Source organism: Columba livia, chromosome 2, assembly GCF_036013475.1.
Source record: "Columba livia isolate bColLiv1 breed racing homer chromosome 2, bColLiv1.pat.W.v2, whole genome shotgun sequence".
In the NCBI taxonomy this organism is placed as follows: Eukaryota; Metazoa; Chordata; class Aves; order Columbiformes; family Columbidae; genus Columba; species Columba livia.
In genome coordinates this window covers 26,978,553-27,004,073 of record NC_088603.1, presented here as the reverse complement: position 1 = coordinate 27,004,073, position 25,521 = coordinate 26,978,553, and the positions used below count along the sequence as shown (strand labels likewise).

The following is a 25,521-nucleotide window of genomic DNA, read 5'->3' as shown; positions in this document are numbered from 1 at the left end:
ATTGGTAATTGCACAAAAAATGGTTTCAACATAAAAAGATTTAAAAGACAGTCAAAATTGGAACACTGATTTCTTGGATCACATCATATTTCCACAGTAATTCCATGAAATTAATGTACAATATTAAAGTGTCAGTTAAAAAGGAAACCAGTTATTAGTAAAGGATAACAGGTGCTTTAAACTATGGTAAGTGTTGACATTTGAAGGAAAGGAAACATAATCACTTAATGCTTCTCTGACTTTGCATGAAAATGAATATCCACTCCCTGTCAATTCTCACCTCTATTCCACTAAGTGACTGAATAAAAAAAGTACAAATCCCTTAATGAAAAACCTAATGCATATTGTCAAGGACAAATACAGTAATATGTCAATCAAACTTTAACAGAACTGAAAGATACACCTATGTCAGAAGATGAAAATGCAATTGCAATTATGTTTTACTTTACTGGAGAATAATAATTGTAAATCTGTTACCTTAGCTAGTAATCAAACTAGTCTTCAAAATACATATTTAGATTGTAATGGCTTGAAAAAACTGTAAGCCCTCTTTCTGTCTTTCCCCACTCTCCACTCCCTTTCCATTGAAGGAGAGCCCAGGAAAAAGCATTTTGGCAAACCAATTTTTCTTTTTACATACACATACACATCATGTTGTCTAAACTGTTGTCACCTGACAGTGCCTTGGTTTTAAAGCAAATCCCTCACCTCGACTTTCTTAACTAAAAATAAGCACGTTGATTTTAAGGCTAGACTGATGTGGGTTTGAGGATCTCATTCCACATGACGGGTACCTTGGGGTATAAAATGCTGAGATAGCAAAACCTCAGCAAGCCCCTTCTACAAGCATGAGCTATCTAAAAGATGCTTTTGTATATTTACCTCTTTCTTCTTCCTTTCTTCTTCCTTCCGTTTCTTTTCTTCTCTTATCTGAGCCAAACGCTGCTTTTTGCGCTCAAGTTCTGCTTTTAAATCACTTTTGTCTGACATTTTGACTCTGCTGAAAACAAAATTATGGAAACCAAGGTGAAAAGATAATTAAAGGTTTTTCCTATTTACTTAAAAAATATAATTATATCAAAAACAGTGCTTCTAACATTGCTACAAATCTATTTCTATATAAACGCTGGCTCTTGGACTACATTGACATTGTAGAAAGCAGGATATTTGTTTCACAACCTTTATTTCAGCAGCTCTGCCAGACTGCAGGGCCCAGATCCACAAATGGATTTCAGTTTTAAGTACAAGAACTACACCTGCCCCAAACAGCCCCATGTATCTTAGGCAAGTAAGAATTCTATTTGCAACAGCTGTCACCCCAGGATCCCCTCCCACCCCACTGGCGCAGCCCCACACAGACCACCAGCTCCATCTCAGGATCAGTGGACGTTTTCATTGAATGGCTTCTTCTTATAATTACACGTTTTATTATTTTCTTTCATTAAAGTGTAACACTTGCAAAGACAACAAAGCTCTTGGGGCTGAGGTTGCATTTAATGTGCAGGTGACACTGGTGCGCTGGGGGAGCACCCTCATCGAGCTACCAGGCTATCCTGCATGGGAACCTCCTCCACTCCTTCCAGGGAAACCTGGGCCATTTCCCCCAAAAGCCTGCAGACAAGGCACAAAACCAGGCAACCTAGCAAACCTGAGCTTCTCTTTAATGAAGCATCACATTACTCTGCCACATCATCTTTCCAAGTGGCAGGAGATGTGCCTAACATTCCTGATGTGACTCCAATCAAACAAACTTGGCTAAAGCATTTCTTCTTAGCTACTAAAAGACCATCCTGCCATTTAATCTTAAACACGGTTCTCTCTAGGACAGTGATATGAAGCCGCATACACACTTTGTGTTTCAAATCTCTCAACTAATGCTGTTATGCAAGCCATGAAAATCAAGGGTAAAGAGATATAAGGCAACATCATGCAGGAAGCACATACAGATCTCTAAAGAACGCAGGATAGCAACCTTTTTCTACAGTTTTTAAACCCTAACAGTGTTGCACAAATCCATAACTTAAGTCACGGATAATTTATTTATTTTCTAACCTCATCATCATTATGGGTTGTCATCTAACTGCATCAATACTGATTTTCTTATTAGCACTTTACTTCAAAGACAGTCCTGACTAAAATGGACATTCACGAGAAGACTTAACTGTGCCTTTCCTATTAATTCACACATCACTGACCACATCCATCACTGCAACCCAGAATCAATCAGATCAATGGCAGTGCCATGTATATGCAAAGGAAGTCTATTGTTTGCTTGATGCACGGGAAATTTAAACGGTAACTCTCCGTTAAAGGTAATGAGAACTCCACTCATATTACTGCCTGGGTGGATGGACAGCTGGAGATTAAATCTATATGCTAAAAATTATATGGCACTTTCACCCGTCATTAATTCTGCAGTAGTCATCAGCTCCCTCCTCAAAATGATAAAAGCGTAATAGGCCCATGATATGGAAGATATTGCCAACATCACCTGCACATTAAATGCAACCTCAGCCTCAAGAGCTTTGTTGTCTTTGCAAGCATTTTCCTTTAATGAATGAAAAAAATAAAATGTGTGATTATAAGAAGAAGCCATTCAATGAAAACGGCAGGCAGATGAGCAGAATTATAGATGTCAGAGGGGACAGCACAACTGTATCTGTGTGTGGACCACACCACAGATGCTAACATTTCCCAGTCAAACTCCCAGCTGGAGCCCACCAGCAGGAATCACACCAGGGCAGCTCACACCATCACAGATTCTGCACACACTTCAGTGGAGCTGCCCATTCTGGCAAGATACCCCATGGCCCTTTCAAGGCTTGGGGACTCCTGGTTCAATCCACAACAACGCACACTGAATGGTGTAACTAGGAGGGCCATCAAACTGCTAACAAATTGCACCACTAGTTGCACTGGCTGTATGCGGAGGACCGTTATTTCTTTATTCCTTCGTCACTCTGGTCCTGTTCATGATGATATTGTTCTCAATTTGAGAAACAGAAATCAAAACCATGAGAAAAATTGCATTTAATGTCAAGAAAACTGAGCAGTAGCACCTTGAACATTAATCTGTGTGATCAGTTGACGTCAGTGAGCTATTTTTTACATGACAAATGCCCAGAGAAGAAACCAAGCTTTTTAATGGCAGAGCAGGTAGTATTTTGCCTACCAATCTGCTCGGGATTTGTGGGTCTCTCAGAAATATGACTGAAATCCCATTTGAAGTAATTTTCCTAATCTACTGCACACATTTGAATTCTTATTATGAAGTTTCCCCTCAGAGCCCTTTGGACTAGATAGCGGTTTTGCATCCTTTTAGTTCTGCAGTTTGGCAACAAAAAGCGAGCTCCTGTTTCTATGCAAAAAATATGCAAATGCATTTTAAAGCTCATAACAGAAACCCTGAGGGTTTGACATCCCTTTCAAGCTGTTTGTCAGATATCAATGAACGGGCTTTCTAAAAATTCGTTCCCTTAATGTCAGGGAAGCTAACTAGCTTTTTCCATTATTTGAGCATCAGTGGTTTAGTACCTGGCCCCTTCTTTAAAATGCTGCAGTCAGGGTGATCAAATCCTATTATAACTTTGGCCTATTTTTAACAAAACAGATCTTACATACAACAGAGATGATGCATTAAATTTCCTTCAAAGAATGTCACCAGAGCTGAGTTATAGAAAAAAATTAATCTCAAGTTACTTTCATCTGGAATATATTACAGTTGTGCCTTATTCCCCTGAACAGCTTACCAACCTTCAAACTAGTTATTTACAATTTTAGCATAACTTGAACACCAAGGATATGTAACCACCTTTCTCAGATGCCAGCAAGTCAGTAGTGAGCAATGTAGCAAGCGTACTCGTCACTCGAGATGGCATTAACCGTGGAGTTAATACTTTATATTCATTACTGGGAACAAATTTCTAACAACTGCCATTGAGTGCCAAAAGGCATGCCACAGCAAGAGAGATAAAGCTAAACAGTAAAGAAGATGAACTTTTAACATTGTCTTTGGTGCAGAATGACTGCCCAAGGCTTATGTACAACCTAATCTCCTCCAGCCTGGGAAAAGGCATTGGTCAGAGGGAAACAGTAAGGAGAACATTTTGTAGTGAAACAATTAAATCACCAATTTGGAAGAAGGAACACAGAGGAACAAACACACTGAATATTGCATTAAACGTAGGAACAGTTCTCCTAGCAGGGCAGCAGCTTATGACTCCCCTCTTCAAGGTGCATAATCTTAGATCAATTTTTATTTTGTTTGGCCCAGTTTACTGCAAAGTGACACAGTTTTAAAACAAGAGTCCTCCCGCTCTGGAAGAGCTTACCACCCATGTGCTAACATAGGTTCTTGAGATGTAGCAGGATACGAGGATGTGAACCACCTTCCACAGAGAGCATTTACCTGGGCTCCTAATACTTTGAGGAAATTTTCCTTCCTTTGAGCTACTGGGGAAAGGAGCCTGCTCCTCTTGTCATGACTTTTAATGACGTGGACTGTTGTATTTCAAGATGTCAGTTTTTCCCATATGCATAAAATATGCCTCAGAGTCCCCTCTTAGGCTTGGAAATACAGCCAACCCCACTGACACATCAAAGGGCCACCACACCCACCAGGATGGCATCACCTGGGCACACACAAATGCAGTGCCGAGGCTTCTGAGGACCACGTCTGGGACTTCACCATCTGCCGGGCTTACCTCACTACATCTGGATGCCCACAATGCAGATGCAGAGCTATCCTTACCATCAATGCAGGTAAAATCAAAAGAGTCTGGGTATCCTAGGATGTGATTTCACATTTCCTAAAGCAGATGTCTAAAAGCAGTTAAGCATGTCCCAAAGCCCCCAGATCCTCTCCAGTGATGATAAATGGCCCTGGGTGATCAGTTAAGTTCTAGAAATCTCCATTGTAAATGTCTCAGACTGGGTGACAAGAATCCTGTCCTTAATATGCTCCTAGTGGTTCCTTCTAGCTTTTCAATGTATGAAAGAAGATTTTTGAAAGACCATTTACATTAATCTTAGTATAATTATGGTGTTTGCACAAACTTCTTTGCTGTACAGAACATACGCAGAACTACTCCACTAAGCTTATCACACAGGTAGTAACATCCCACAACCATTTCATTAGTGGCAGTGGTAAGCACACAAGCATGGAAGATGCAAACAACAGCATTTTCCCCTTGACTGGACTAAAAGCCATGCAAGTGCTTTTACAGGTACAAGCCAATAGACTTACTACAGTTCTATAATAAGCTACAAGGTCTGATCGATGATCAGTATCACGATATTTGAGCAGATATTTTTTCCAACCATTTATGTGAGGACTTAACAGCAGAAACAGTCACAGGAATCTAAAAATATTTACTCTAACACAACTGCAGAACTAATAAATTGGTACTTGCCAGACCACAGAATTACAGAGGTACAAAGAGTGGCAACACATGTATGTAGCTTGGACTAAATATAAGAAAAAATGAGCATAAAGTGTATGATGTATGATGAATAAAATAAAGGAATAAATGTATGATAAAATAAAAATAAAGACAAAATTATTACAGTGCACACTTTTTATAAGCAGAAAAAGAAGATATAACATCTCCCTCCTCTTAAAGCCTGTTCTTAATATTGCCTAGAATAGCATCTTGTCTGTATGCTAGCACACGGCTCATCTAAAAAGAAACCTGTTTCCAAATCTGGTAGGAGGTATAAAAACCTACTGATTTTATTTCTTGTTGGTGTTCCTGGGATTTTTACATGCTCTTCATTCAGTAGGCTGCACCAGAGTAGAACTGCATGCACCACTTCATGAGCCTCAAAGTCTTTCCTGGTTTGTGACTTCCTATGTTGTCCTTTTCATTATCATCTCCATTGCAATTACCAAAGGGGTTCATTAAATACTGTTACATATGGCATTAGTCATCCCATAGAACTAATTATAAATAATTGATTCATTAAGATACTTTTCTAAAATAAATAGGCAGCATCTAGTACTTGTAGATGTACATGTATTATTCATATCACTTCACAAAAAGCCAGTTACTCTTGAGTCCAAAACTGCAAAATGTCTTTATTTTGAAAGGCAAAGGAAGTTGCATAATAAAATACATTAATCAGTGATTTTTGATTTTAAAGAATGGGTGTGTAGAGAGAGAGTAGTATTACTATTGAAACGGTTACATATGGAACTCTCTACTGGAAAAAAAATTACTCATTTCTATTACGTACCATATTTGCCTCTATTTTGTACAAACTAACACATTTCCAACAGTTAGGGATATTACACATTTTTCAATAGAAAAAATACCCATGGGATCTACCCATGACTTGTAAGAGTGTGGAATGTGCATGCAAAATATTAAATTGTACAGAGCAGATAAACATCTTTGGTCTGCAAGAAACCAGAGGGAGCTGCTACCCTAGCAGAAATGCATTCTAATCCATGGTATTCCTTTGAAAATAATGTTTGAAACATACTTCAAATGGACAAGAGGGGCTAGAATCATTTCCTTGACAGCAATTTTTAAGTCAACATTTGCATACCTCTTTACATCATGCATCAGAACTTGTACTTGACTTCAGCTGAATAACATTAATACTTTGGCTAAACAAGCATATCAGTGTTTACAAGATCACAACAATGGGCAAATATTTGCAGCTGCAAAAACTTAGCATTTGCAGTATTTTAACTAATCTCCTGTGTGATGGATTCAGGGAAACACCAAGCAAAATTTGATGGACTAAATATTTTTCCTACATAAGCTTGAGGCAAACAGTTAGGTTTTTACACTGCATCTGTCTATTTATCTATAAATAAAATGGTTGTTAAGTGTTAGATTTCATGGAATGTGCCACTTTTATCCTTCAGCTTCTGAACATTTCTAGCAGATGGGCAAAGGCCTTGGACTTTGTTCTGTGAAGGTTTACAAATCACAGCACCCAGAGATTTGGTTCTGTGCTTCCTCCTGGTTGCTACGCAACAGGTCAGTGAATCTCCAGCCTGTTTATTTTGAGGCTGACAAGGTGTAAGATATGCACCCACAACTGCTCAGTTATACATCCCTTACAATCTATTACCATTTAATCTTTTCATTCTTGTTCTTCCATAATGGCCCTTCAACAAAATGAACTCAGTTACAGCAGAATTACAGGGGCCCTACAAAGCTGTATATGAGCAAAGCTCTACTATTGCCCATTCTTTCAGCACCAGGCATAGTGTCAACGAAGCATTATCACTTTCTCATTACCCCATTCTCTCATGCCCCCTCAGTCAAATTTAACACAACCTTTTCCATTCCAACAGCACAGTTCCATGGAAGAGATATCAAGGTTGAAGAGAGCAAGCTGCTGGCACCAACTCGCTGGAGAAAAGTAAGAAATACATGACATTCCAGCCAGGATGAGAATGAATTGAAATACTACACGCTAACAGGTCATTCTAGAAAAGCTGCTGCACATCTCCCACCAAGTATCTTCCCTTCATACTGAGAGAACTGACTGCATGTATCACCTCAAAGAAAACCAGATTGTAAAAATATCTTTTAAAGTGTCTTAGGTTTTCTTCAATAAGCGTTAATGAGGATGGTTTTAACTGCACAGTGATCTCACATGTCATGCTGGGAGATGATCCTCAATGATGCACCCAGTACTGACTTGTATCTCCTTCAGGATCTGACTGAGCAATCATGCCCTAGTTAAAAAGAGTGGATGTTTTTAACAAAACAATCAACTGCATGCCTGACAACATTTTGATTTGAGGAATACAAAGTCTTTGGGTATTCATGGTCAGTTCATTCCCTATCAGCTTCTGCTTCGGTCATTTTTTAGTGTTTGTCTACAGTAAAACACAGGGCTCCAGATGTGGTTCTGCATATGTCTGGGAATGGACTTACCATGATTCTGAATCTTTGTGACTCTACACTCCCCACACATTAATGGACCCTACCAGTTGCGCTACGTTATCTTCTGTGAATTTCCCTCCTTGCTTCAGAGAGGAACTGCAGGACCAAGAAGGGTAGTTTAAAGAAGTTTTCTGACATTCAAAGAGAACCAAATGCAAGCTATAAATTTATAAGATTTTAGAGATGGATAATGTGAGACAGATGACAAAATCTTATCCTCAATCTGAACGTCATTTGTCTAGAAAAGAAGAAAAGGGGCTTGTATTTCATGTTTCTAATTCCAATTTCTTTTGTATGCACTGTGTATATAATACTCAGATTTCAATGATATCTGTTGCCATCATTGATTTCACCACTTCTTCAAAACCTATATAAAATATCTGGTTCATCATAACAGTACCTCCTAGGAGTACATTTAATTACTTACTAAGACCTAACATAGAATTTCACTTCAAAATGTCTGCTAGTCTCTCCTGAACTGGAACAAAGACTCATTTTCTCCATCCTGAAAACATTTCAGACATTAAAACACATACTTCTGCTCCTTATTGAAGGTGAAACTGACCCCTCTGACTTTTCTACCCTCCTCCTGACATAACCCTATGGTATATGGCCAGCAAACTGATGCTTGAAGCCATTTACCCAAACATAAGAAATGCATGCTCTAGTGTTTGCTTCTTAATCTAGTTATGACAACTGCCAGACAGACATCAAGGAACAAGCTATGCTGCCAACACACAGGTTTTCCTGCAAGACTTACCCAGATCTCATGTCTTTCTTAAAACAAAACCATGCTTTGCAGCTGGTGTTTGTAAGGATGTAATTGGGCTAAAAATATTGCACATTTATTTCATCTCTGAAGTCAAAACACCTAAAGATTTAAAAAGCAGGGGAGAGCCCTGGCTGTAAGACATATACAGACTATCTCACATGAGTTCTCGTAATTTTTAAGGAAGCAAAGTGGAATAACACTACCATTCCCTTTGTACTTCCCATGGCTTCTTTGGCTGTACTAACAAAGCAAGATGAACAATCAAAGCCAGCCTCAGCCAATCATCCCTGTTGATTCACATAAGTGGACAAAGATAGATGTAGGTAAAAGGGCAAGATGATAAATGCAGATGTCTAACACAGTAATTTAAAAGACATATAAAGAACTGCAAAGAATTTTAATATATGCAAGAGGACTGTGAACCAAGAAATCTATGTCTTCTGTTTATCTCCTCCGTGGTTAAAGTATTTTACCCAAATTGGAGAAACGTGGTTTGGCGGTTTTTTTGTTTGCATTTTGTTTCAGGGTTTGTGTGTTTTGGAGGTTTTTTTGTACTGAGAGGACTGAAACCCACCTCCCTAGGGTGACTGTTGGCTAATGGGTGAGAAAGGCTAGATGAACAGAAATTGGATTCTTAACCATTGAAGCTATTTTCTGTTTATTTCTTTTCTGCAAAGATTCATTGGAGCAGAAGAAGAAGATGCAGGAGAGCGAACATTAGTCCCTAACTGAGGCCTCTAGGTTCTAGTCTTTGTTTCAGGGTTAGTTTACATTATACGCAATGACTGTTTAGTTTAAAATACAATGCTTTATTTAGTATCTGGCACCCAGCACTACTCTTTCTCACCAAGTACTTGAAGTAAGGTGCTGAAGAGTCGTTTCTCTTTCTCCCACATGCTTTGTCATACCCAAAGAATCTTTAACACTTCAGACTGGGAAGGTGCCTACTGCAGAAGACACACAGATTGTTGATTAAAGCATAGATGAAGGTAAATATCTCTTTAAGCAAAGGCAAAAATTACTTGAGACATGGTCATGGAGCACTCAGTCTGACAGATCGGCTCAAGAAATGCAAAGCAGATGAAGCAGCCCAGGAGAGGCAGACAGTAGACACTCAGGCTGTTGAGTCTGGGGGTTCAAGGGTAGGAGCACATCTAGAAGCAGAACTCTAGGGTGAAAAACGGAGTTTTTAGAGATGGCATGTGCTTCAAGAGCTGGGTGACAGCCAAGCAGAGATTTTTGAGGACTGCAATTTGGGTTTCTGTTTCTACACCAGTTTGTCAGTCTAGTTCTATCTGAGCTTCCCAGGTACCGTAAGAACTTCAAGTGTGGGGAATTCAGGTACACATCCCAGGTTCAAGATGTGGGCATGCTCTGCACTTTAAGCTCAGCCTCCTACCAAGGCAAAGCTGGCTGCACAAGAGCACTTCTCTCCCACACAGACACATATCTCTGACATGCACTGGCTTACACAGAGAAGAAACTTTGCAAATGGGCTGACTGAGGGTAGAAGCAAACAAGTCCCCAGCCTAAATGACAGGGCAACCACATCTCTGGAGTGCACTGCAGGACTCCTCCAGAGGTAAGCCTCAGTGCACAACCCACTGCACCAGGACCTCGGCTCCAGAATTTGAGAGGATGACACCAGTTAGATGCCATCAGTTCTCTCCAAATAAAGAACTCAGGGCTATAGATATTTTTGGAAAATAAATCAACTCTTACTAGTGGCTCTCAAAACATGGGACCACCGGTGGTCCACAAGGCAACCAGAAATGGTCCATGTCTGGGTTCCTGCCTCATTAAATTGTAAAGCATAAGGGCTTATTGGTTCCAACAGAAAGTCTTAAGGAATAAGAGGGGAATGTAGTGTAAAAAGTCTAAAAATCATCACAACATCACAAGAGAGAACTGGGGAGAACCCAAGAGTAAGCAGGTAATACAGTTAGTCCTTAAGCAAAAATGGACAGTATGTGATATGAGAAAGCACAGCAGTCTTATTCCTTTATAGATATATACGGTAGTTTAAGAAAATAATAATACAAAAAATGGGCACTGACTTTAATTACACCTATTCCTAATTTATCACCTAGTTTAGTGAGATTAAAAACTTTCTTTGGAAGACATTGTAATTAAACTTTAAGAACTTTAATTAGAAGTTTACCGAATCAACACTGAGGAGGGATGATCTTCATTTACAGACTTTACAACCAATACTAGTATTGACCAATATTAATATTGCATTATATTATAATTTTGTTTGAAAACACTTGTATGTTTGTATGTCAGTGTGGCTGTCTATAGATTTTACTTCCCTGCCCTCCGATTCATTGATAAGTAAACAATAAAATCCAATAAGTGCTATGTACATAAAGGAAGGACTGCTGTAAAAGGTCTGGAGAACATTCATAGTAAGGTTGCAACACCTTTCTTCCCCATCTTATCCCCTTCCAAAGAATATAACTTAGCATCATTTTTTTGAGTTCTGTGCTTTAAACATGAGAAAAAAACCTAAAGCTCTATAATTTACAATTATCAGATAAAAATACTACTAAATTAGTTTAGGGTGTTTTTAATATATTTGAAGAGGTTCATAAAGGCTGAGAAACTAGGCTTTCCTGTGTCTTCTTGCTATTAATCAACTTTCTGTGAAAAAGAAAATATTGTGGGAAAGAATGGGACAGTTTTCCCACAGGCTCTTTCAGTGTAGACAGAGAAGGGCATCACTGTTTGTTTTTTTTTTCTTTTTGTTTCCAGTACAATACCCTCCTCTTCCATCAGCACAATTTTTTTTGTATTATTATTACTACTATGGAGATAGTGAAAGGCAAGAATACAACATTCACGGGCTTTGCCAAGTACAGCAGATTACGTACATGAATAGCTAACTGCACACTAGGGGGTATGATTTAGGTCAAATTTCTTGTTTCATTCCAAAAGTTTATAGATTTTTAAGCCATTCATTGTTTAATGCACCACACAGCTTACACCCACACATATATATAACATGAAATATCTTTTCTCCATTTTTTTCAGAAGTAATTTGTGTTCCTGGGCAATGAAGACTGGCAGAAGTTGACAGTCTGTAACAAACTGCTCTGAGTGTGTAACAAAGCTCTACCAGCAGTCAGAGCTAAAAAAGACAAATAAAATAAGAATTCATTTAGGGGCAAACTGAGATTTGAAATCCTTCAGGATTATAATACAAACCAACTTCTGGTTCATCAACTGCTCAAAATGTAACAAATTGATGAAAAACAAACAACACTGTCATATGACTTCAAATAGTGTGATTAAGGAAAACGGTGATTCTTTCATATTACTTAAAGAGAAGACAAACATGTATTATGAAGCAAGTCACATGAGTTTAGATAGTCCCCCAGCTTTCTTTGTGCTGTGAGAATCAAAGAAGTAATTATTTTCAATGCTTGGTCAGCGGAACGGTCCTTAAACCAGGACAGACAGGTTGAAATACAAGGAACTATTTTTTTTTCTTTCTGTGACCCTGTTTTGTTACATATTTTAATTTCTGAAAATATACAATAGCAATCATTTGAGATGTCTTTGCCCCAATTACCAAGTGACCTGGTAACCAGTCTGATCCTAACAGTGGTGGCCTAATGTGCAAAACACAAAACAAGGGCATTCCTTGAATAGTATGGATTTAAAACTGATGTCTATGCACTTTAAAAGCTAAGATCTGTGTTAATGGATACAGAACGGAAGGGCTGAACAGTTTAAAGCAAGAGAGATCCATATTTTCCCTGCATGTGGTCTAGGACCTGCAGTGATTAACTTTCAATACTAATATAGCATAGTGGGGGGATAGCTTTTACTGTCAAATTCGGCCTGAAAATATTAGACTAAAGCCTTAGAAAAGGCCCAGAGATATGGATATAAACAGATAAACAATATATCCTCCATAATATTTATTTATATTTAATCATACTCAGCAATTTTGTATTTTTGCTTTATTGTAACTACCCATTGTTCAAACACAAAAACACTTTGCATCTTTCTACTGGACTGAAGTGAAAAATTGATAACTGAGGAGTAGGATTTGGAATTACTTGTACCACACCACAGGTGGAGGGAGAAAAGAACAAGGAACTAAAACTACTTCTATCCCAGGGAGAAAAGACAAAAGGCAAGAAAAGACCAGTGAGGAGGGAACACGGTGTTAAGACTAGTATTAAGGAAGAGAGAAAGGGGTAAGCCTCAGAGAATGACAGCAAGAAGGAAAAGGAATGTGAAGACATGAAAATATCACCAGAAACAAAAAGCTATGATGTCCTTAAAAGATTCCCTCTGTTTTCTGCTGAGTGGCAGTAAGTGAGCCCTCTTCCTCTGTCAAATTACTCATTAATTATCCCAGGGCCAAGCCAGGACAGTCAGCCAGCACTTGGGAATACACAGGGTAGAGCTGCACTGGTCCAGAAGGACTCCAGGAAGGTTTGTTCCTCAGGTTGATGTAACCTGTCTCTCCAGGTCAGGCAAGCCATGTTAAACATGAAAACAGGATAACATCTAATGTTAATAGCCAAGAATCACAAGAGTCATCATCAGATAACACAGTCATCTGCACACAAGTCAAAGCAGCAGTTACACAGGACCTCATCTAAAATCTTTTAAGTCAATGAAGACTCACTGGCTTCAATGGAGTTTGGAGATCGTAGAATCATAAAATATCTTGAGTTGGAAGGTACCTTCAAAGCTCATCTAGTCCAAATGCCATGAAATGAGTGGGGACATCTTCAACTAGATCAGGTTGCTCTGAGCCCCATCCAGCCTGGCCTTTAATGTCTCCAGGGACGGAGCATCTGCCAACTCTCTGGGCAACCTGGGCCAGTGTTTTAACACCTCATTGTAAAAAATTCTTCTTCATGTCTAGTCTGGATGTCCCCTCTTCTAGTTTAAAACCATTACCCCTTGTCCTGTTGTAACATATCCTTCTAAAAGGTCTGTCCCCATCTTTCCTACAGGCTCCCTTTAAGTACTGAAAGGCTGCGATAAAGTCTCCCCAGCGCCTTCTCTTTTCCAGGTTGAACAACCCCAACTCTCTCAGTCTGTCCTCATGGGGGAGGTGTTCCATCCCTCTGATCATCTTGGTGGTCTCCTCTGGCCCCCCTTCAACTGGTCCATGTCTTTCCTGCACTGAGGGCTCCAGAGGTGGTTGCAGGACTGAAGGGGGGGTCTCACCAGAGCAGAGGGAGATAATCACCTCCCTCAGCCAGCTGGTCATGCTCTTTTTGATGCAACCCGAGATACAATTGGCTTTCTGGGCTGCATGTGCACATTGCAGCTCATGTCCAACCTTTCACCTACCAGTACCCCCAAGTCGTCTCCTCAGGGCTGCTTTCATCCTCCCTTCATCCCCCAGCCTGCACTGATACCAGAGGTTGCCCCGAAGTAGGTGCAGGACCTTGCACTTGGCCTTGTTGAACCTCATGAGGTTTGCATGGGCCTACTTTTCAAGCTTGTCTCATGGCTTTCAAACAACGTACATAGCTGACTCCTGTCATCACTCTAAAGACTAGATTCACCACCAGAGAGTCACAGAGAAACTCCTATCACTGTCAGGTCAGCAGCGATAGGGCTGAAACCTCTGCCCTTCAAACTTCAGCATGGAGTTATGATGTGCTGCCCATAAAACACTTCCAGAACTGTAATTCCTACTCTGTGGCTCTTGCTACTACAGTGCCCTTCCGGACACTCACCAGCATGCTTCTGCCTCTGAAGTGAAGACAAAAAATGCTGAAGAGGCACAGAAGAAAAAAAAAAAACAACAACAAAAAAACAAAACAACAGAGAGTGTAGAGTTTTAAGCTCAGGAGGAGCTTATATAGGTCAGCCAAGTGGAAGACTGTAAGATCCCTTATTTGGAAAGCAAGTCCCCTTATGGACACATAAATGTGTATTCACCTGTATAACTTGTGTTGCTCAGATGAACTAAAATAAGCTGCACTGGCAAAAGCACAGTTTTACTAATACAAGATGCATCTGTACTAAGGGCAGTTTGCCAGCATACTCCATCAGTATTCCTGCTGGAAAATGTCCCTTTTACATGCAGACTACATCTACAGTCATTATGGTTTGTTACATTCAAGGTTTTTAAAATTAAAATATGAAAATATCAGATGAGTATTGCACTGAGGTCATGATGTTTGGCTACAGCAGCAGAAAGTCATACCTCTGTAGATATTAATTTCCCCATGCACCTCAGTGAGGATTTCAGTGTTAGCACCCTCTAACTTTCCTGGAAATTAAATCCCATGGGTAGGACAGGGAGGATCTTTCTGTTAACGTCCCGCCACCACCTCCAAGCAGAAGCTCATTTTGGCACTAGGCATCAGGGACTCTGAAAGATTCCTAATTACCAATTCTGTTGTTGGTCAAACTAAGCCAAAGGAGTTCAACAGGGCACTCGAGCTGCAGCACTAGTTAATAAGCATGAGTAGTCCTAGACAGAGACTGTGAACATATTTTAAACCCCTGTGAGAACAAGTCAAGTTTGAGGAGCTGAAAGATACCACACAATTACCCGAATCATTGCTTTGAAAAACAGCAATGCCTTTCTATATCCTTATGTTTTTGTTTCACTCCCTCATACTTTTCTCTCCCAACCCATTTCACTTCATTGTCCAGTATCCTGCAATGGTGAGACCTCTACCACAACCCACATCCAGCTCTGTCTAGTACTCTCTCTCTCTTCTTGCAGATTGGAAAACTGATGGCAGCAAGGAATGATTCTTGAAACCTGTCTTACAAAGGAAAAGGAGACCAAGAGACTTGATAATTTATCTGAAAATAAAGCAAGTGAACTCTTGTTGCATCATTTAGAAGAGCCTGAAGACAGCTGCTAAAGCAAGGCTTTTATCTATGAGAGACATAAGAGGAACCCGGAACCTGAAGCTGGAAAAATACAAACTGGAAAACAAACAAATGCATTTAAATAATGAAAAAAATAGCCACTGAAAGGCATCACAAAGGAGGGCAGTTCACTGCCCTTCCTCCTATAGAAAGTGCTGGAAGGTCAACTTCTTAATTTAAGATCTGCAGGGTACAACAGTATTTGCCTGACTATTCTTTGAATAGCCAGGTTTCCAAATCCTCGACCATCACTGCATGTAGAGGGTGTGGTTTATTGCTGCTCCTTTAAAGATTCCTCTCTTAAACTGTGGATAAGGCAGCACTGCAGTTTCTGCATTTTTACGGTAAACTAATTTGAGGCAGACCTTTCTAGAACCAGGAGAAATCTAGCTAATCCAACTCCAAACAATCTCTTGGATGTCCACATACCTGACCCTCAGAAGTCTTGCATCTATCAAGGAAGAGAACAGCAAGTCCCCATCGTAAAAACAGTCCATGTACAGAGAAGAAGGTGTAGAAGGAACAACACGTTTTGTATTTTTATGGATCATAAATAGATGGTTTGGGAAAAACAAAACGAAGCAGAGGATGGTTATCAGAGTGAGCACTCCCAGGGGCAAAGACCTGTGTGCAGCCTCAAAGTTTATGTTGAGGAAACCCATTCTTGCTGAGGAATGCTACACAGAAATTGTAGAAGGAATTTCAACTACTTCAACTAAGTAAGGAGACTGTTATAGAGATGTCATCTCAGATGGAAAGAAAGTAAAAAGAGGAACTTAAAAGAGTCAGAAAAGAAAACATATAACTTCTGCCCATTAACTTAGCAAGCACAATGAGAGTCTTCAACAAAGCACATTGGTAGTAACAGAAATTAAATTCCTCAGTGGCTCTGATACTACCATCTATCAGGAGACAGAAGGTCCTGGGATTTGCATTTCCATTGAGAAAGAGGTTTTGCAGCACTATGCTTCATGATATTTAGAGGCATTTCAGAGGTAATTTAATGTCCTCATGCAGAAGCAAAGAGCTGACAAAACCCTGTATGTCAGGATAAATTACCAGGCGCAAGTGCCAAAACCACGTGCCAACTTCAATTCAGGTCTCTCCATTTCATCCCCCCTATAAGAGCAGATTAGATTCCTTGATCTGCTGCAAATCCTTATTTTATATGTATTTATAGTTGGAAATTGTACTTTCTGTCAATGCCAATACTGACAGAAAAATGTACTTTGTTCCAGACAGTAAATCAGGGGTTTTGTCTAGGAAATATCTAGGAGCCTTATGCTCTCAGCTGACCCAGGGGGATTCCTGGGGTGATGTAACCATAATAACATCCTTTTCAAAATGTATTTCGATGGACTACCAGTGACAAAGGCCTCATATTGATTCCCTCTTCCTCCCACCCTTTTAGGGAATTACCTTAGGAACAGGAAAAGATCTAATTCTCCCTGTGCTGTCATTGCAGTCTTAAGTAAACCTGCTGTTGCTCACGCTGTGCAAAGAATTAAAGATGGGAAACTTTTTCCCACCTCCTTTGCTTTAAGGCGCTCGGCGCTGAGACAGCAGCCGGGGAGCCTGTGGCAGCCCGAGCGGCGCAGCGGGACGGCCAAGGGGCCGCGCCGGTGCCGGGAGGAGCCCCCGGGACTGGAGCAGGTGCCGCTGGGGCCGGCGGGGCTCACCGCAGCCCTCCCCGCTCGCTCCCTCCTCGGAGACGAGCTGCCAGGGTGGAAAAGCCCCTCCTTCCATGCAAGGGCCAGCTGGTTCCTGCGAGACAGCCGGGGATGCCCGCTATCCCAGCCGGGGCCGGTGCCCGGGGACCGCCTCCGGCGGCCGCGCCGAGGCTCCGCGGACGCTGCGCATCCCGAGGAGCCTCACCCCGGCAGGCTCCCCCGCTGCCAAAGCTGGGCTCCCAAGGGGAGCTCCCGCTCGCCCGCTCCACCGTGGCACAGCCACGTCCCGGCCCCGCCGACCCCCGCGGGTGCCTTACCTCCGCCGGCTCCCGGGAGATGCGGAGGAGCTCCCGGCGCCGCGCAGCCCTCACCGAGCCCCCGCCGCAGGGAGAGCGCAGGGCCGCCCTGCTGCCCGAACGGCTGCTGCCCGCGGCGCTGCGCCCTGCGGTGCTGCGCCTTGCCGTGCCGTGCTGCCCGCCGCTGCAGCAGGACGGCCGCCGCCGGCTGAATGTGCTGTCTCACGCTGGACTGGCTCCTCCCGAGAGCTGCTGCTGCTGCCGCCTTCCTCCTCCCGCCTCCTCCTCCTCTTCCTTCGCCTGCGCGCCCCCGGCAGCGACACCCCCGCCGCCGCCCGGCAGCCCCGCAGCGCCCGGTGGGGCCGGGGCGGGGCAGCGGAGCGTGGAGCAGGTGGCAGCGGTGGAGAGCCTGGGGCAGGGGACGCCCCGCACGGGGCTCCGCCGGGCCTGGACAGACGCGTCTGGTCCTTCCCAGCAGCTGCGGTCTGAAATGGGCTCCCCTGGCTGCTCCGAGGTCCCCCCGCTGTCACCCCTGACTGTCACCCCCACATTGGCTCAGGTTTCCCCTGCAGCAGCCTAGCCGGCAGCTGCACGACAACCTGACCATCAGCCCCACAACAGCCTAACCATCACCCACTGCCACCTCCACAGCATCCTTGCCACCATCTCCATGGCAGTAGCCATCAGCTCCACAATGGCTTAGCCATCACCCTTGAAGGTGTCTACATGTGTTCCCCATGCCAGCCTCACCATCACAGCCACTGTAGCCCAGTCATCAGCCCCACAGCATCTCAGCCATCAGCCCTGTAGCAGTCTGGCCAAATGTCACAAGGGCAGCAGACTCCTGGTGAAGCCCTGTTCCTTTGGAGAAGAACGGTGAGAGATTCAGAGTAGGGAAATGTTACCCAGCTTTCATGGTTAGACAAGGGCAAGGCTGCACAAAGGCAGAGGGTTTGTTTTGTCCCCATTTCTTCATACCACTTCTGCAGTGACAGACACCAGAGTGGAGGTCCAGACTCCTGGAAGCACACCTGCTCCTTTCCCCACACTGACACATCCATCTCCTGGGAGAGGGCAGCCAGGCAGATCTGTTGGAGGTAGTCCACATTCCTGCAGAAAACATCCACCTCTGGTGTAGATAACCCAGCTTACCTCTCCCTCTTATTGCACACAGGTATGTTGCCCCACATGTGTTGAAAACATGTCCCTTTGGTGCTATGGTTTGTTCTTTAAAACCATGATGACTTGGACGTATGAGTCACTGTTCTCCAACTATCTGGTTCAAGAGGGCAGGAAAGGTACCCTTCTGAAACCTGTCCCTGGAGCCATGTTTGGTTTGTTTTGGTGGGAAACACGGTCTCCAGCCACCATCATTCCAGGTGCAGGGCCTGTTCTGGGAAGAGTGAGGTATATTCAGACACCTGAAAAGCCATCAAGGATTCACATCACCTCCAGTTCCTGCTGGACACAGCTGGACTGCGCCTGCCTGGGAGAAAAAGAACCCTGAAGAAGACAATGGCATCCATTGCAGGTGAGGACACAGTGATGAAATAACAGTTTCTCAATTTAATTGGAGTTGAAGCAAGAAAGATTCATATGTTGCTCTCCTGTAAGAGTCCTTAAAGAGCAACATCTTCTGCTTGTGCAGGCTGGAGCACGTGGAAAAGAGCCCGTGGTTTTAATTACACAATTTGGAAAGTTTCAAGTTTGGGGCACTTTGTTTGCATCTCTTTATTAAAATAAGGCCCTTTCAAAATCAGACATTCAAAATTGAGCTTTAGAAACTGCTGTTTGCTTTTGGAAGTGTTGATCTTAGTCTCAGCTTTAGCATAAATCCCACAGGGTTTGTTTAGGTTTCTTTGGATTATGCATCATTTGCAAATTCCCTGCAAACTCAGCAGATTCCTTTATATTGTTCCTGACCTAAAGAGAGCCTTGCCGTCATTTAGTATTCATGAACTGACAGATCAGGCTGGTTGTCCACAGTGCCCGATGAGGTTCTGCTATTGTCACATCCTATCATATACATATAACCATGATGCTGCAGTATCATATGCATGCAACATGGTATCATACACTGTATCATGCCATCACATTGTATGAGGATATCAGGCACATTGATATATGTCATAAATAAGTCTTGTTAAGACCTACCTTTTTTGTTACAAAGTAATGGTATTTCATGTTCCACCAATAAGTCATACAGGACATTTAAAAAAAAAATGTAAACCCCAGTTCAGTGGGACAGGATTTTGATATTTGTTATATTCACATTTGCCAGAGGTGATCCAATCTTTTCAATGTATAAAAATAAAGCATGAAAATGGAAATGTCAAGGAAAAACTGTAAAAAAGCACCTCATGAAACACAATGACAGATCTGGTAAAAATTATTATTGAATCCTATACAGAAGAGTTTGAAGAGAATTTCAGTGGCCAGGGTAATATAAAAAATACACAATTTCTCCTCAGAATAAACTATTGTAAGGAAATTTGGAAAGAAATGAGCCTTGCTCTATATTCTTAATAGGTGATCCTAGGACCGGTAAACTTTGAGAACACAAGAAAAATACACAACCAGACCAGTTCAGGAGTTCTCTGAAGGAAGAACTCATTTTCCTGCAAGTGATGCTCTGTTCTCTTTGACCTCTTTCTCACCATTGTCTTCTCTAATCTTCTACAGCAAAAGCTCTCAACATTTTTGTGGATTTCTTGTTGCAAGGATGCAAACTGTATTATCGCTAATTCTAAAAGGCAGGGATAAAATCTTTATATTGCAAGATATTATTATATTAGCTTTGTTTTTAAAAACCCTTATGATCAATAACGTATTTTTAACAGCATGTAATGAAAAACATCCAGTCATTTCAGTATACTGCAGAATGTGTGCTATTTTTACATTTTCACATTAAACAAAAATCTATAATATTGCCCAACCTGTTACATTCTGCCAGGAGGCATTATCGGATTATTTATCTGTCTTAATTACCAGGTGAATGTATAGCAGGGCAGAGTTAAGATGATTTTCAAAACTTCAAAGTTCTCACTCTGTGAATTCAGAAGGTCATTCTTGTAGCCTCAAATTGCTTTACTAGATCAAGGGAGAGCAAACCAATCAGCAATTACACACATCTGACAAGCTGCCTTCTCTCCAGCAGAGGTCAGTTGGATGTGGGGACACAGCAACCATGCTGTCATGGTTGAGAAGAGAAAGAGAAATTGAAAGACTGGGGGGAAGTTTGGGGCTCATTGCAGCCCATGGATTGTGTGGAAAAAAAGCTATTGAGAAAATTACAAACATGAAATGTTTGCCTGTCTCCTCTCTTTTGTCTTACAGACACCTCTGTAAAACTCAGAGGTTTCTATGCACATTAATAAGTGTAATAAGTGGTTGGTTACTAGATTCGAAAAGTTGAAGGGAAAAAAATATTGACATAGTTTCTTTTTGAAGCTACTTCATATAGAGCTGTTCACGTGTAAGTTATTAATGAAGATTGGCATAAGTTGCTCTGACAAATCAATAACCATTTATGATGCAAAATGAGACAATTCCTAGTGTATTGCATTTCCCTGCCTTAGGCACCAGCAACTTCTACTCTACGAAGGGTGGTAACAAATAAGAAAATTCTCTTGGAAGTTTGTGCTACTGGAAGATTAAAAATGAATTTCAAAGCAGACATTTCTAAAGCTTAATGGAAATGGCAGCACTTTTTAGACAGTTTGCATGATAGGCTTCACCTGGGCTCTGCAAACAACAGAGGATGTTACAAAATGCCTTCCAGCTTTTCAAATACGGTGATTTAACCAAAGGATCAAAAGGCAGAATGAAAAATGAAAGCAAACTTTAGAAAAAGTGTGGAATATTACTTCTGAAGTCAGGCTTATTGTTACAGCAGTAAAATCACTACAGGGCAGTATTCCATATGGCTTTAGAAATCTTTTCTTCACAAATGAACTGGTTAGTTAGTCTTGGAAGAAACATGTGGGTTGTTACTTGGTTATGAAAAGGTTAAACGTAAAGTACTGGAGAGCTTTTCTTACTATTTCCTGAAAACAGTTAGTTCTCCAGGCAGATCATTGAGTAGATATTTCTGCAAGCCTGAATATGCATAATAGGTGCAAGAATATAAATTAAGAGTTTAAATGTGTCTGCTACACAGTCATAAATAATTCCTCTGACAATTGATTTGCTGTTGGTACATTGCCAGCTCTAGGATCTTTCCACAAACACATGTGCAAAGATAAAAAAGAACACGTATCTTTAAAAGGACAAATTATTTCTCAGAAAGAAACAGCAAAAATAAGAGATGTGGTATACAAGTAGAAGGTAAAGGGAGATCTGTGGCAGATGGATGAGTTCCATGTTTTTCCAGGTTTGGGTTACTCTTCAAAGGTATTGCAACTGTGTGCTGTTAGAAAAAAGTGATTTTAATGACAGGCTCTTTTCTAAAGCTTTTTTCTTGCTCTGTTCCACACTTTCCTACAATGTTGGGACCAAAGGCTTTAGTTAGAAGGACAGGAGATAATAGTTTCAACAAAGTTCTATAGGACCATGGGTAGGTAGCTGAGGGATTTAGCGGAGAGAATGTATTGGTTTAAGGATTTGCAAATCAGCCCAGTTGCGGTGGCCCACCTGATGTCTGGGGTGTCCGGGGAAGGAGCAGCAAGGCTGCAGCAGTGTTATTTTATTTTTGCTGCTCTTCAGGCCACATAAAAGGAAATTAAGGGAGGGCAAGGTACTTGCAACAGAGGACAAGGTTTCCAAGCTTGAACAGACCCCAGCATCTGAGACAACCATCTGGAGCTAGTTTTGGTTTTGGTTGTGTTTTTTTTGGTTTGGTTTGATTATGGGGTTTTTTTGGTTCTTTTTGGGGTTGGTTTGTTTGTTTTGTGGGGGTTTTGTTTTGGTTGTTGTTTGATTTTTTATTTTTCTTTTCCTTTTTTTTTTTCTCTTCCCAGAAAGCCTTAGCTCCATCCATGCCATTCATACAACTACAACTCTGTAGCCCTGGCTTGTCTCCTCTGACAGGTTCGCTTCACCTTGAAAGCTCTCTCAGCTTCTTTAGCTTGTGGAGTTACAAAGCTGAAGGGAGAATAATGTATGGCCTGATACCCTATAGAGGAACCTTAGTCTGGGTCAAGAAGAGTAGCAGCATGCCGTCCTTTCCAGCCTGCTTTTGAAAAATAAAAAGCTAAACACATTCACAATATTAACTATATATTGTGACTGATGTACACTCCATATTTGCTGTTTATATGAGACTATAAATTCTTCAGTCAATCTACCTATACAATAGTTAGTAGATTAATGTGTCAACTGTGATTGAAAAAGCTTGGTGAGCTGTAGTATAAATTTGAAGTGATAATAATAAGCATCAACTAAAATAGCAATTAGCTGGAAGTTAGAGCTACATTTCTACAAATTGATCAAGCCTTAGCAGAGCAACAGTAAGCAGGATGACTGTGGATTCAATCTGGTTCTGAAGGTATAATTAATCCAAAGGAATCTTAATCTTTCCATAAAAGACAACCATCATTCTCCAAGAAACTGTCTTTTTTGTGTTGCCCTAGAATGCAACAGTACTATACATCTGAAATAGGAATCATGAACATGACTTCATGTTTGAGACTCTGCCCATTAAAACACATTACTACCCAGGCTTCTGGTTTTGCACTTGTAACTGAGGTATGGAAACGGCGTGCAAGAAAGCAAGCCTCTGGAAATTTTGTTACTTCTTTTGCAAATAGTGGGTGCTTGCCACCTAATGAAACTGGTTCCTTTTATTTGAAAAGGTTCAGTGTACTGGGAAGGGCTTGGAAACATAGCAGCAAAGGAGCTGCCTTGGGAAGGAACTGAAAGGTTCTGGGAGACACCTCCCCAAGCTTCCTGGCAGTGGTCCTGTGGACTCAGCATCCTGTGGAGGACTTCAGGCTTGAGTGGTTTACTGTGCTGCTACCATGCTCATGTTCTGGATTACTGAGGAAGCTGCAAAAGGGGAGCTCCACAGCTTGTATGGTAGGACCTGGAAGAGAAATGGGCTTCTAGCAGGACTGGATGAGTGGCTTAGGGAACATTGAAATACTCTCTTAAAAACCAAACTAAACAGAGATCTATATTCAGCTCTGCTTCAAGCTCCTAATGACTCAAGAACTTCGTTGAAGGGAGCAAAAGAAATGGCTGAGTTTACAGAATTACTGGCAGCACGCAGTTATTGGGTCCTTTTTACAAAATGCTGCCTCTTTTCCCCACACCACTTTTGGTTTGAAATCCAATCCTTCATGCTGGATTTAAAACAACAGTTTGCATTTTACTAACATCAAAGTATGCTACATTTCTTTATAGGATTCCTGAGACCCGCCCCCCCCCCAAATATTATTTTGAAGCTTAGCTTTACCAGTCAAAGTTAAAATAAGCAGTACATACAAGCTGATCCATTAATTTAAGTCATCTTGAAGATGTATTAAAATGTATGAAACCAGCTAAGTGCTATTTTTGACAACAAATTGAAACTTATGGCAAATTATCATATGATTTAAAGAAGAAATGCACTGAGAGAAGATCCTAAAAGAAAATATTTCTCTAAAATGTCTCTTTGGAATGCCCCTTATTTTTCATACTTATTTATGCCCAAGACAGTCATCTTTTCTGTTCTCTCCATTATGTCTTAATGATGAATTGGATGGACAAATTGGTGTAAATTAATAGGAAATTGTGGCCTTGATGTCCCATTTGCAGAGGAAACAATAATAGGTGCTAATTATAGTAGTGCTCTGGACCTCGTTAGAAGTGGCTGTCAATGTGTCGGTGCACAACAAAAGCTTCCAAGCATGGTCTTAGCTCTGGGTTTATTCACTAGTCTTAGAAAACCACTTATCCCAGGCCTGAGACATCCAGCCCTGGCCACAGCTTCCATTCTTTAACCATCCTCTTCTCATACATACCCATTGCTTGTTGACAAATAAGCCAGTATTTTTGCCTCTCTCTCCCTTGTTTTTCCTGACTCCAAGTCTGAAGCTGAGGATAAGCAGCTCTGCTTGCCTGGGGGCCGGGATGCCACTCACAGAGGGAAGATGAAAGCAGCACCAGAGAAATATAACAGTTTAATCTTCTTAGAAGTGGATAGCTGATAAAACAGTTCCAAGGTGGGGCCTGTTCCATTGCTTTGAATTGCTACTTGGTTAAGAGAATTTAATGTTGCAGTGTGTGAGCCTGATTATTTTTGCATTGCTTCTGATCCCAAATAGCTGTCAGTGTCTAAAGTTGTATATGGGTATGTTTTTTCTCTTTGAAATCTAAAAATAAATAGTGGAGGAGTTGGAGAAAATTATTAATTAATGTGATGAGCTTTGAGACACAGAAACCATCTCAGTAAGGAAGCCTAAGGGAAAAGATATGGCAGCACAGACTGTTCCACCAAGACAATGCAAACTAAAATTCAGCAGACAAGTGGCCTTCATACCCAGGCTTTTGGAAAATCGGATCACTTATGCATTTCAGTTCCAAGTTAGGAGGCTGCCTCCATGTAACCAAAATGAAAAGCACAAGGAACAGGGCTATCTGCCCTCACTTTATGACTGAACAGAGAGCTTAATGTCTGTGGCATAAAGAAGATGAGGTGATTTGGGATCCCTCAGCTCACAGGACACTAAGATTATGACTTGGGACTGAAAGTAGGCAGGCATCTAATGCCACTTCAGACGTTGTGGTGTGTGACAAGGATTCATCTTGACTAGTTCCCCACAGTTATTTAACACACCCATCTCCTGCATTGAGATGTCTATGCTTGGTAGGCAGCTCAGTTCCAACATTTTTGCTTTGAGGGATGCCTATGCCACTGTCACGTATATACAACTGACACATCTCCTCTAATCCATTCCCTGTGATGTAGGCATTTCGTGCCCAGTGCCATTCTCAAGGTCTGTCTGCCTGTTCTCTTCAGGGATCACAGAACTATGTCTTCACCAAAAAGGCATCTCTAGAATCAGGTGCTGGGGCAAGAATGAATCTTT

At 41.4% G+C, this 25,521-nt stretch overlaps 1 protein-coding gene across 7 annotated transcripts in view; it reads right to left on the bottom strand.

Annotated features, from left to right (window-relative positions):
- The window catches only part of DYNC1I1 (dynein cytoplasmic 1 intermediate chain 1), a 193,080-nt gene extending 175,149 nt beyond the window's left edge, over positions 1–17,931 (bottom strand). Inside the window, exons 1-2 of one of the 7 annotated variants that reach the window (XM_065051126.1) lie at positions 17,534–17,931; positions 883–1,000 (exon numbers count right to left, since the gene is read on the bottom strand). In XM_065051126.1, coding sequence (XP_064907198.1) covers positions 883–990 — 108 coding nt within the window. In that variant the 5' untranslated portion in view covers positions 991–1,000; positions 17,534–17,931. The remainder of the gene's footprint in view (positions 1–882; positions 1,001–17,533) is intronic. The other 6 variants (XM_065051124.1, XM_065051123.1, XM_065051129.1 and 3 more) reach the window with 6 other exon arrangements.
- Positions 17,932–25,521: the final 7,590 nt, after the last annotated feature.